This window comes from Amblyomma americanum, chromosome 1, assembly GCF_052857255.1.
Source record: "Amblyomma americanum isolate KBUSLIRL-KWMA chromosome 1, ASM5285725v1, whole genome shotgun sequence".
In the NCBI taxonomy this organism is placed as follows: Eukaryota; Metazoa; Arthropoda; class Arachnida; order Ixodida; family Ixodidae; genus Amblyomma; species Amblyomma americanum.
The window spans coordinates 246,426,924-246,440,600 of NC_135497.1; the positions used below are offsets into that span (position 1 = coordinate 246,426,924).

General features: G+C 52.4%; 1 protein-coding gene across 3 annotated transcripts in view; it reads right to left on the reverse strand.

Annotated features, from left to right (window-relative positions):
• Window positions 1-13,677, reverse strand: part of LOC144114882 (uncharacterized) — a 46,409-nt gene that overhangs the window by 19,158 nt on the left and 13,574 nt on the right. For all 3 annotated transcript variants that reach the window (XR_013311158.1, XM_077648886.1, XM_077648887.1), the window contains exons 3-7: window positions 12,324-12,515; window positions 11,532-11,739; window positions 10,698-10,863; window positions 9,259-9,450; window positions 375-452 (exon numbers count right to left, since the gene is read on the reverse strand). Coding sequence is in view for 2 of the 3 variants with exons in the window: in XM_077648886.1 (XP_077505012.1) it covers window positions 375-452; window positions 9,259-9,450; window positions 10,698-10,863; window positions 11,532-11,739; window positions 12,324-12,515 (836 nt within the window). In the remaining variant the exon portion in view is untranslated. The remainder of the gene's footprint in view (window positions 1-374; window positions 453-9,258; window positions 9,451-10,697; window positions 10,864-11,531; window positions 11,740-12,323; window positions 12,516-13,677) is intronic.

Consider the following 13,677-nt stretch of genomic DNA (forward strand, 5'->3'; position numbering starts at 1 on the left):
ATCTGCAGATCTCCCCTCGGCAAGCTTGCATTTTTTTTTTGCTATTAAAGTTTTTGCTATCGTCATAAACGTTCCCAATTGGTTTTCTATGGCAGTCTTCAACAACTTTATGCGAGCGATGGATAAACTTTAAAAGGAAGATTTTTCTACGTATCGGAAGAATGAACGATTACCTTCTATATTTCTATCACAATACCTTACAATATCCTAATAGTCAAAATTTTTGTCCAAGAAAGCTGGACATGAGTACTGCACAATACGTCGTTCTTTTAACCACTCTGTCAGTGTCTTTACAGAAAGATTCCTTAAGATACGTTGAGTTTACTGAAAGCAAGCTGATGCGTTCCTAAGCGATTTAGGAGCATTCCACGTACCTCAACTGGGTAGGTGATCACTGGGTGATATGGAGGAACTGGTGTTACCTCTCCGTCCGGGTAATGTGGATATGGCGTCTGCAAAACAATTTAAGAGCGGAAGTATTGCTTAAATTATTTTCATAAGGAGCGAGCGTAACCGCTAAACTCACCAAGAAACTTGTGTGTTCAGAATATTTTTTTAGTGCGGTAGCGCTACTAGGTGCACTTTCCGATTTCGTCCATACGGAAGTACTACGCCCCTGAAGCCTGCTTTCTGGCAGGCGGCCCACCTGCCCATCGCGTTGTGGGCAACCTGCCAGATGTGTACACCTGGCAGGCGTGAAGGCCTCGGTGAAGGGCACACCTGAATGAAGGCCTTCGAGGTAAGTGCCTTCAGGGTAAAGGCCTTTACGCCAAAAGCCTTTGCAGTGAAGGCCTTCATTTTTTTATGCGAGATGTATTGCCTCAGGGCATCAATGATGGGCGAAGCTGTGATGAAAAGTGTAGTAATGACTAAATTAATGAAAAATGCTAGCTGATTTTATGAAGTCCAGTAGAGAGCGATGGTATGGTCCCTGCGTCCAGGCAATATATGACGCAGGGTTGCTTGGTGAAAGACCCGCTACCTTCAGGTGCCGGATCCTTGTAGGCTTGAGAGCAGGGCAGGCCTTCATGGTAAAAGTTCTCCGGGTAAAAGCCTTTATGGTAAATGTCTTTAGGTAAAATGCCTTCAGCACGTAAGGACCTTAAGTGCACACAGTAAAGGCCGATTCACACTACGGTCCGTTCGCCCGCGGTACGCGCATCACGTGTTCGTGCACCACTAAAGACTGGCCTGCGATCCGATGGCGTCAAGCGGATGCGACGGACCAAAAGAGCAGACGACGCGCTGGATGTACCACTGTTGCCAGATTGTTTTAAAGCGTTTGGCAACGCTCGTCAAGCAAGTTTTTCCTCCCGACCCATGACTGCGATTGAATTGTGCAGGTGCGCCCCTTTGTCCAACTCCTCAAAGGCCGGGCCCTCTTGCTAGCCCAGTCGATCGCTTTTTCATGGTAGCGAACACAGTGCAGCTTGTCAAAACAGCGCGCCAGCTCAACGTCACTCAGCGAAACGCGGCAGCCGAAATATTGGCAAGAGCGGTGGTTGCCAGAGCTAGAGCGCGCGTCTTCGAGGGCAGCGGCTAATTCCCGCGAGGGGAGATTTACTTGAACTTCCTTGGTTGTCCAGTCCGCGGGCGGACAGCACGCCTCTCAATTTGGTGACGCACGAACACGTGATCCGCGGGCCGCGGGCAAACGGCCCGTCGTGTGGAGAGGGCGCGTTCGCACGGGGAGTCAGACGTGCTGGTCGTCGGCTCCGGCGATTTTTCAGCCGGAGCAGCGGAAGTTTCCGCCTGACCCTAGCAAGATCATCCCCAACGTGCACCGAAAGCTGTCGGGAACATCTGGACACCAGTTCTTTCCAAGGTGGGCCCGGTTAAACCCCCTTTTCGGGCAACACATGGCCCGATCGGGCCGGTGGCGCGGCTAGGCCTGACGGCCGAACAGGTACCCGGCACATCGGGGCCTCTGGCCACTGACGCCAGTATGGCTGCTACGCAAATCTCCTGCCGAGGCTACGACCCCGAGAACATGCACTGGACAACGGTTAACCCATCGGAAACCGAAGGCCCAGTTTCGGCAACGGTTACCCCAGCGGCACCCGGCGGCCCAGATTCGGCAAGATTTCGCAGCGCCGCGTTGAACGCCGCAGTGCTGCGCCGAGCGCAAGACCAAGCCTTAAAGCCGGCGTCCGTAGACGCGGCCGGCGTTCACGCCGGAAACCAGCAGTCACCCGCCCCGCGCGCGGCGGGCCGCAGTCGGCGACTGCTCACGAAGTGGAAACCGCCTGTTATTCCCAAGCCTGCTCCAGACGACTACGTCGTCGTCATCAAGCCCCGGACCCGCGTCTCGTTGTACGAGACTTTCCAGGAGACCGGCTACGGCCGGGCGTTCACGGCTCTCCTGGGCGCGCAACCCGCAACAGATCTTACCATAATACCGGTAAGAGAACAAAACCTCATTATTGTTCACACTGCGAAACCTGAGCTAGCCGACCGTATCATCGGCGAATTTGAACTTAATGGACCCGACGGGAAGGTCCCCCTTGTGGGGCACCTGCGCCAAGACGACAAGGACGTCTGCTACGGCGTCATTACCGTCCGTAACTCTGAAACTACGGACTCGCTCCGTACTAGGCTCCAATGGCGCTTCGGCACCATCGTGGAAGTGCGAAAATTTGGGACATCCAACAAAGCGAGACTGACTTTCGCCGGAACAGAGAAGCCACGTTTCGTGCACTACGACTCGGAGCTTGTACAAATTAGGCCTTACCAGCGAACCATTCCAGCCTGCCGACATTGCGGTGTGGTCGGCCACCGCGTGGACGCCTGCCCCGGCCAGAGGCTGGACCGGTGCGGCTTGTGCGGACAGCGGGCTCTACTCGTTGAGGGGGTGCGGGCCCCTCACCAGTGCAACCCAAAGTGTTCAGTGTGCGGCGCGGCCCATGCCACGGGGGGCCCAGCGTGTACTGCTAAATATCGCGCTATCCAGCCCACGCAGGCCGAGCGCGGGCGTAAATCGAAGCGAAACCGACGCAAGCGTGGCACGCGTCGCCCGGACAAGCTGAAGGCCAAGGCTGCCGACCAAGCCATGGACCAGCCTGTGAATTCCTCTACTGGGAGCCAAGGGAAACCTCCAGCTGCGCCACCGCCGCCTCAAGCCGGTGCAGCGAAGCCCCTCGGACCTCCCCAAAACGGCGGCTCCAAGACGTGGGCAAACGTTGTCAAGCAACACTCCCAGGTGAGCGGCGCCGGCAGGGCAGCTTCTCCCTTCGCTCCCCCTTCCCAATCCCAACAACGGCCAATCTCTGCCGAACAAAAAGAAATATCTGCTCTCCGCGAGCAGGTTGCAAATTTTCAAAAGCGCCTCGCAATAGCGGAGGCCCGCCAAAATTCCCCCAACCACACCTCTGCCTCACCCGCAGCAGAGGCAATGGAAAGCGACGCAACCCCTTCAGGACAGGCTGCGCATGCCCTCACGGCACTCGAGGCGAGAGTGAGCGCGCTCGAAACTCAAGTTAACAACAGAATATCCGCATTGGAAACGCAAATCAATGCCACACTTACGGCGGCACTCAACAAAATTAGCCACCTTGCGGCATCTATCCCGAACCTCATAACCGCTCAGTTCGCTCAACTCACCCGCGCTCCCAAGCGCGCTGGCCCGCTCAAAACCTCTGCAGGCCGGCAGCTCCAAGCGTCTAGGCGTCGAATCGCCGGAGAAGAAGAAGAGGTCCCCTGTGCCATCCTCAGTACAGAGAACGCTCCTCTCTTTGGAGCCACTGGCTCTCCAAACTCACAACTCTACCCTTGATCATGGCGGGCGCCCCTAGAAATAGGAAGCATCCGCGAAGCAATTCGATCCCTATTCAAATTGTACAGTGGAACTGTCGCGGATTCAAGGCACGCACAAAGCGAGCCAATCTACGCCTTTTCCTTACAACGTTCCCAGAATTACCTGCTGTGGTGGCCCTTCAGGAGCCAGGAAATGGCGCCACCCTTGCCAGTTACACGGTGTACCAGCAGGATGCGCATAGCTGCCTCTGCGTACATAAAAATTACACGGCCTCCCAGGTTGACCTGGATCTTAGCGCTACTTTCTCCTATGTAATGGTGACGATCCTTCCGCTACGCAAACAGGACCCCCCATTGCACATACTCAACATTTACTGTCCCCCAAAGCTACCAAATGTTACATTCGCAGATATCTTCAGCCGGGCTTTGAAGGTCGCGAATCGGGATCCCCTCATAATCGTTGGGGACTTTAATGCTCCCAGCACCTTATGGGGGTACACCCGTGAAGAGAAACGCGGACGCAAGTTGGCGGAGCTTGTTTCCACACTGGGCCTTACTCTTCACACGGATCCCGCGCAACCCACTCGTATAGGTAACTCCGTTACACGCGATACGTGTCCGGACCTCACCTTTACGAAAAATATTCGCTATGCAGACTGGAGGAACACCGAGGAATCCCTCGGTAGTGACCACTGCATAATTACCACTACAATTCATACCAAGCCACTCACAAGACCACAGGCCAATGCAAAACTACCCGACTGGACCAAATTTAGGAACAGTTACACCAATCCTCAATCGATAATGGACCACGGATACTCAACGTGCTCCCAACACCTAGTATCCCACTTGAAATCAGTCGAGCAAAATGTTCAACTCTCAGAGGCGAGCCCGGCGGTGGATAACCACCTCCTCCACCTCTGGGAGGCACGACACAGCCTAGTCCGCCGCTGGCGTCGTCAAAAACACAATCGGAAACTCAAAATTCGAATTGCGGATATCACCCAACAGGCGGCACAATACGCGGCCCAACTCGCCGACTCCAATTGGGTGCACCGATGCAACACTGCAGCTCGGCAAATGTCGAGTCGGAGTACGTGGCGCCTCTTCCGCGCTCTTATTGATCCGGCACAAACCCGTACTGAGACACAAAAACAGCTTCAAAGGGCTATACATAACTTCACTGGAGACACGGCCAAACTGGCCGATGCGCTCCGCGACCAATATTTGAGTATACACCAGGATCCCCGTGGTCAGGCGTACTCGTATGCCGGTTCCGAGAACGCGGATTTGGATCAACCGTTCCAGCTCCATGACCTAAAAGCGGCCCTGGCTAAAATGAAGCGAGGTACAGAACCAGGCCGGGACAAGGTGACGGTGAAGCTTATTGCCAACCTCCCAGATCCCGCCACGAAACTCTCCTCGATTACTTCAACACTATCTGGATTGGAAGCACACCACTCCCCATAGATTGGAAAACAACGGCACTAGTAACTTTCATTCCCAAGCCAGATAAAGCCATTAACACCGACAACCTCCGGCCCATCTCCCTCACTTCGTGTGTGGGGAAGCTGATGGAGACTATGGTCCGCGACAGATTGTCGGCTTTCCTGGAACAACAAAACATTTTCGCAGACACCATGTACGGTTTCCGCCCACACCGGTCCGCACAAGATGTCCTGTTGCAACTTCACAAGGAGATTCTCGACCCCGTCGAGCACCCCAGCAATGATAAAGTAGTCGTCGCACTTGACCTGCGGGGGGCTTTCGACAATGTGACCCACGAGATCATCCTATCCCACTTGTCGCAAACACATTGTGGGCGCAATACTTTCAATTATATCAAACAATTCCTTAAAGATCGCCAATCCTATATCCGGCTACAAGACACAGAATATGGCCCATATCAACTTGGTACACGAGGCACCCCACAGGGAGCTGTCCTCTCGCCATTACTATTTAATCTGGCCATGATGAAGCTCCCTACCCAGCTGGCGGAGGTCGCCGGTGTGCAGCACGCTCTGTATGAGGACGACATCACCCTCTGGGCAACACAACAATCGGTTGGAGACATCGAGACCAACCTGCCACAAGCGGCAGCTATAGTGGACGAATACGCTCGTCGCTGTGGTCTTGAATGCTCCCCGAGCAAATCTGAATTTGTGCACATACGCCCCAACTCAAAGTGCACAACCAAAATTGCCCTTTCCCTACTTAGCGGACCGATACCTGAACACGCGGAGATCCGGGTACTGGGGCTTTTCATTCATCATAGGCGCAAGATAGACACTACCCTAAACAAGTTACGTAAGGTGGGGGACCAGGTGGGTCGGATGCTCCGCCGGGTGTCCAATAAAAGGGGGGGACTACGATGCAAAGATGCCCTGCGGCTGGCCAATGCATTCGTGACCAGCCGGATTTTATATTCGGCTCCCTACCTCCACCTACGCAAATGCGATGAGAATGCCTTAGAGGTAGTTCTCCGCAAGATTTATAACAGAGCGCTCGACCTCCCCATAACGACGTCCAACAAGCGTCTCCTCGGTCTGGGGATGACCAACACCTTTGGGGAGTTACGAGAAGCTCATCTTAACAATCAATACTTGCGCCTAAGCAAAACACCTGCGGGGAGCCGCCTTCTAACCCGCTTACACATTTCCTACGCAACACATACAGAAGAACGGGTCCGCATCCCTGAAGCCTGGCGCTTTGCACTCCAGGTGCGACCCCTTCCGAAGAACATGACTGCAGACACCCATGATGGTCGCCGTCTCGCGCGGGCGGAGGCTATTTCTCAACAATATGGCCACAAGCCAGGTGTCTTCTATGTGGATGCGGCCGGCCCGCACCATGGGGGTTGGTACACGGCGGCCGTCATCCACCAAAACACTACAGTTCAGGGCCTTACTTTCCGTGCCCCAAACATTACATTTGCGGAAGAGATCGCCATTGCACTGGCCGCCGCAGATCCAGAGTCCCGAGTCATTATTACGGACTCCAGGGGCGCCTGCCGCAATATTGAGCAAGGGTACATTCCAGACCGTGCTTTCAAAATTCTCCACGCATGCGATTACACAGGGTTTCCGACCCATCGTACCATCGTGTGGGCTCCGGCTCATGCGGGTCTTGAGGGGAACGAGGCAGCCGACGCTGCCACCCGCGCGCTTACTCACCGGGCGTCGCCTCATCCGCAGCCTGATCCGGAATTCAATTTCAATCCGGCCATCACCTTTAAAGAGATCACCTCTCTTTATCAAAATTTTCATGGTCTCTATCCCCCTCCCTGTAAAGGCCTCACCAGGGTGGAGGAGCGCTGGCTTCTCCGCCTCTATACCAATACTGTACTGTGCCCGGCAGTACTTAAGCACTTCAATTCTTCTTTCTCGGGCGCGTGCCCACACTGTGAGGAGGAGTTTTCGGACACCTACCACATGGTGTGGGTATGCCCTTCCAATCCTGCCTACCCACCCCACCTCCACCCAACTCGAGAGGCCTGGGAAGCTGCCCTGCGCGGCTGCTCCGAACTCCATGCCCAACAGGCATTGGTAGCTAGAGCCCGAGCCGCTGCGGAAGCTACAGGGATCCCGGACTAGGGCTCCCTCCTAGTGTTTGTAAGGGACGGGCCCTTCCGGCTCGCCCCATCGAACTCTCACTGTACATAGAAATAAAAATTTTCCTCCTCCTCCTCCTCCGTCGTGTGAATCGGCCTTAACTAGTGTGACTCCTCGATATTCCGCGTTAAGCCATGCTAAACCGTCTGCTATTTTTTTCTACCCGAACACACGAGCAGAGGTTGGTGCCAGACAATGACGCCACCTTTCCGCAGGTGTAAACAAAACGCCCAAGAACTAACAGCATAGACACAGCTAGCACGCAACGCATCCCATAATTCACAACTCAGCATGCCAGTACTGTTAGCAGGAAGAGTTAAATTAGCGACCCAAGACAGCAATGCAGATACTAGCTGGGTAAAGGGAAAAAGAAAAGAGAGGGGAGGCTATACTGCAGCATTAGGAATAGTAATGAGACAATATGAAACAAAAATGCCAATAATAAAGTATCCCCAAGCATCACAGGTATAATGGCCGAACACTGAAAAATATATTGGCAAAGGCTGGTCCTTTGTGAAATCATTCCTTTCCAATATTGGGCCAATCACCTGTGCTGCTTGGGTCGTAATGTGCACATGGTATCCTTCGCACACTGTATGACCTATGTGTGCAGCCCATCACTGAAGCAAACAAGTAGCGATATTCCTGAAGCGCGCCACCTGGGATACCGAAAACGCACAATTCTTTCAAACGCCTTCTCCTGAATTGAATAATTTATGACTACGAACAACCCGTCTTCTTATTTAACTACTTATGCGCCAGAAGAGCTTTGTTGTTACTTGTTTCTTTAATCAAAAAGATTTATTGCGAAATGTCCACGCTGTTATGATCTCAGTAACATCAGCTTTGCTCTGAAAAGTTCGCAAAGCCCAGGCATTTTACCGCGCACACACATACACGCGCACGCACACACACACACGCACACACACCTGAGGAAGTACGGGAGAGGGTTCAATGTGAGGCACATGAAGAGGTCGCCCAGAGGAAATTGTTAGTCCTGCTGCTTCTCATTTGGCTTAGGAAAGGGTGACCGACAGAGAAAGGAAGGCCTCGATGTCGGGAGGACGATATGACTAGGTGCAGAGGTAACCAGCGCACTTCAATTGTCCGGATTTTAGACAAGCATACGAGTCACGTAATGGTTAACGAAAGGAGAGCTGAATAAAGCAGCGAGTAGTCTGTGATTCTGTGATCGGTACAATAAAAAACTTGGGGACACCTAGTTACCATTCGCTGTGACAGTGCGATAGCAAAAGAACCTCGCTGTGATCTGCCATGCACAACATTGCCACCTGCCAAGCGTGGAAGGTCACAGGTTTCAGCTGGCTCTTTTGTGTACCAACCTTCCAGGTGGCAAAGTGTAACACCACCGGTGGGTGAGGGGACATAAGGCTCTTATGCTATCACATAATAACAAGTCATCATAGAACGGACAAGTCACGACTAACTAGTTGGTTTGGTTTATGAGGGCGTAACGTTCCAAAGCCACTCAGGCTATGAGGGACGTCGTAGTGAAGGCCTCCGGAAATTTCCACCACCTGATAGAAATTGTTTAACGTGCACTGACATTGCACAGTACACGGGCCTCTAACATTTCGCCTCCATCGAAATTCGACCACCGCAGTCGAGATCGAACCCGCGCCTTTCGAGCCAGCAGCCGAGCGCCATAACCACTCAGCCACCGCGGCGGCCGTGCTAATTAGTGAGCACTGTCTAAACGAGATTAGTGAGAAGGGCGCACGTTATCGAATGGGTTACCAACAAAGTCAGACGGACAATGGGTGGATGAACAGTGAGACGTCCAATAATGAAAAAAAAAAGAAATAGCAATTCATTAATAGAACGGCGAGGGCAGCACTGCTGAGCAGTGAGTAAGTGAGCGAGCGTCGCCGACCGTTTCGTTGTAGAAGCCTCCGGTAGGGCGCGGATGTGGCTCCTTCTCAACCGGATCTGTCCTGTTGAAGAGCGGGTCCCCGTAGTCGCTGTCGAGAGGCGGCAGCGGGATGGCGCAACCGGGCACGTAGCTGCTGCACAGTTCGTACGCCGAGTCCGGTGCAGGGACCACAAGCAGCTGCTGCAGGTCTCCCTGCAGGTAGGTGCGGGACGGGGCGGTTACGCCGTCAAAGTGTGTGCGTTCCCTGCCGTTGGTTCTCTGCGTCGTCACGTCTGGAGGCATTGAAGTGCAAGCTTCAGTATTCGTGCGTCAAACTTAAGGTTGCTTCCAGCTGCTTGCAGGACTAACCTTACGTTCAACTGCGGGCAATAGCTCCGCCGAAGCTACACTGAGATAAATTTTAAGTGAAAGCTGACCATTCGTGGTGCAGTTCTGTGTCCTAAACGCTTTGTCTTAGTGCTTGTAACATAGTTCCTTAATAATAATAATGCTCCATTCATCTGATTGTACAAAATAATTTCCCAGCCTGCTTAAGCTAGCAAGGTTAGCTTGCTAACTTCAATGCTCAAGCTTCATTTTATTCAAGATGCCGCGTCCTAGTGCGCTATAAAATAGTTTACCGTGGCTATCATTGCCAAATATTAGTACAAAAGCGCGCAGATTCGTGATCAATTTCAATTTGTTGTATTCAGTTCAGTATTGAATTGGCTAAGCCATGGCTTAGAGCACCCGCCTCAGTTTCGGGAGGCGGTAGGTTCGACTCCCGCTGCCGGCTGTATACCCACCGGTTTTCTCAAAATGGTACAAGCTATGGCCCGGAATGGTCATAATGCCTGCGCCTTCAAATACCGTCGATGTGGGCTTGAACAGGCACTCCGAAGAGGACCACAATGGGTTTTACCGCACAAGGAAGATTTCGGTTCCTCGAGGATACATTTTTCATCGCGGCAGTGTGAGGTGACCAAAGACACTATTCCAAACATTTCACCTCAGAAGAGCCCAGCAGCAAGGTGTAGAGATTTTCCATTTCTACGGCTCTATACATAAATGATAAGCGCCCGTACAGACCCTAGACAATTTAATTCTGAGAGCTTTATTTTGGCCATAAGATGACTTTAATCATTACCGAATGTTTTGTTATTTTTCTGCCGTTCATACGGTGCATCACGACCTGTATTTCTTGTTCGGCCACTCTTTATTCGCCCGTATTTATCATGTGCATGCGTGCCTGACGCAGGAAGATCGTACGCGAGTTACATGCCATGTGCGATATTTAGGATACCTACGACTATAATAAAATTAGAACAAACGAGAGCTGTTTTTCATTCTTTTTATATTCAGCCGCGTTAGCGGCAGCGGGAGCTGCTTTGATCAAGGTGGCGTTTATATGGGATAATATGATAGCGACCTGGTGCTGGCGCCTGTGTATGTGGTCACACCTGGAAGAAGTCGACGTCGGCGTCCAGAGCCTGCCCGACCCAAGTGACACCCGAGGTGTCGACGAGCGCGTCGTCAGAGCGCGCCATCTCCTCCGTCTCGCGCACCACGCAGTCTTTGACCAGGGTGACTGCATCCCCCTTCACGCTCAGAGCCATACGATGCCACCTGGAAGGAGTACAATCGTCAGGGAAGCTGCTGGCCCGACCGGGAAGCCGCGCTACGTTGCTTAGAGAGCGCCATGACTCCTGTCTGCAGGACTGTTCTGCCGCGTGCGGGATCCACATGTGGAACACGGGCCCACCGACTGGCACCGTGTTTCCTTGCGCTAAGCTCGAGGGGGAAGCAGAACAACGTAGCTCCAAAAGTTGGCAACTGGCAAATTAACGGATGCCACTGCTTGCTCTTATCGCTGGAACTCTGGCAAACGTAAGCCTCGAGCATTCGTTTTGGGGCATCATTGAAATTCCTCTCACTCTAACACTCGTCAAAGCATACACAGCGGGAGCGAAGAGAGAAACCGGGCCACAGGTTCTGGTGGCAGGGTCTCTTCGACAGCCATACCGTATAACAGAACTACGAAACGCTCAGCTCCGTTCGCTAGTTGTGAAAATTTGGCGTACAGTACTCCGTCGAAAGCTAAAAGGACGCATAAAATTCCAGACAAAAGTAAAGGACGATGCCAGTCTTATTAGTGATCATCCTTTTGTTTCCTTTCATACCCAGCGGTTCTACCTTCTACCCTGCTGTTTAAAATCGCGCAGCATTAGAACGCAAGATATCAGACACGGAAAAATTCCACTCCCTAGACCGGTCGCAATTGTCAGAGCACTTGCTTTCCGTCGTTGAAAGCCTCTGCGAAGACCGCCTCGGAGACGGCGCTTCCGTTGCCATTTGTGGAGCGCAGCGCGAACGTCAGGTTCTCGCCCACGTGCAGCGACAGCTGCTCCCTGTCGTCCCAGTCGTACACGGCCAGCAGGTAGCCGCGCGTGTTTTGCTCTATGCGGAACGTGGCCAGCACCGAGAAGTCCCGCGGAAAGCCTCCTGCACGACGCGGGAGAGAACACGCTGCATGAGTGCGAATGCGCGGCGCGCATTCCTGTTGCCACTGCCACGCTGTGTAGCCACAGAGTTTGAATCGCGAAACTTTCACCGCTGAGAGATGATCATTCGAGTCACGGCTTTGGAAAACGTGCAGATCCCACCTTAGTTAAACATGCTACTATATCAGCGAGGGGCACTGGTGATCACCTTCGCGGTGTGGCTAACATATATTACCTACGATCGTATACGAGGAGACAGCCGTTGCTTTAGCCCAGGTGGCACAGCAGCAGCGCACATGATGACGACAAAGTCGTGGATTCGGCTCGCATAGGCAGGATGTCATCTTTTCCTTTGTCTTGTCAGTTTTTCTCCCGTCTAAAGGAGGTACTCATTTATTTTCAGTTCGCAAGGCAGTTAGCCAAAGGGCAGTAGTCACACGCGTAGCAATGCGAACGCGCCTTCTGAAGAGGCGAAAAGATTCGACTGACCGCCGTCTCACGCCTTCCAGTATGTAAACATCTAGAATGCACGCACACACAGACACACAAACAATGCCTTGGGTACTGCGGTCCATCAGCACTCACTGGAAAAAGCTTCGGCCGTGGGTACCGAGAGGTTGGCGGCGCGCGAGAGGCCGTACGCGGTGTCCGGCCCGAGGAACATGGGCGTGCCGTCGGCGTCCAGCCAAGCGGGTCGCTGCTCGCAAATGCCCGGTCGTACCTCGACGCCCGGAGGAAGCAGGCCGAGGTCCACGCGGCCCACCAGGTCTACTGTGTCTGCGCACGCACCAGCCGCGACCCGGTCACACCACATGATGCATTCGCAATGGGTGAGCAACTAACATACGTGCTGCGCTACATCGCGCTTTCTTTTTAATGAGGCACACACCTGAGATCCACAAGAGTGCGTACGTGCACATCTCTTGCACTCGTGGTCTCTTGCACCTCAAAATAAGCGCGAGTTCACACTAGGCGACGCAACAATGCGTCATAGATAATTTTTTTTACTTTGTGTATTTGTGTAAACAGAGATGACGAAGTTCTGACCGATGCAACTCATATCCACCAAGTACCCCACCTTTTGAGAATCGACCTCACCTTGTCCTGAACAACCTCACTTATTGAACTACAATCCGGCATACATAATTTTCATAATAAATTATGTAATTGGGTACGTAAGCTCCAATAATAATGCAACCCACCGCGGTGGCTCAGCAGTTACGGCGCTCGGCTGCTGACTTGAAAGATGCGTGTTCGATCCCGGCCGCCCCATCGAATTTCGATGGAGATGAAATTCTAGAGGCCCGTGTACTGTGCGATGTCAGTGCACGTTTAAGAAACGCAGGGGGTCGAAATTTCCGGAGACCTTCACTACGGCGTCCCTCATAGCCTGAGTCGCTTTGGGACGCTAAAACCCAATAAACCAAACCAATCTGATAATAACGCGAGAGTTAAAGCTACTCGCCATATCTCGACCCATCAGCAGCGGCAACGCCAGACTGTTGGGGGCAAGGAAATTTCTTGTGGCCGGAAGCAATTTAAGAAGGTTCTAGGAATTCTGCACCAGATAAGAATGCTGCAGCGGAAGTCCCTGCATGCCTTGCAACTGAACCCCAACAAAAATTGTTTACCTTAAAGACGAATTTTTACCATTGGCGTCACACATTAGCAGCGGCGTTGGTAAGGCTGAACCCTTTAAGACCAAATAATGAAGGATTGAAGCAAAAATCTTTGTTTTGATATTATGGAGCTAATGTACCCATATTTTAAAAGTCATTATCATACCCAGCAATACTGAACAAAAGCATTTTTGAGCGGGAAACAGTTTATGAACGCATTTTTTTTTTTCAATGTAAAATTCCACTGCAACAATCAACATATCCGCTGACCACCCGACGGCAGCCTTGAATTTTTTTTGCTATTACCGTTCTTGCTATTG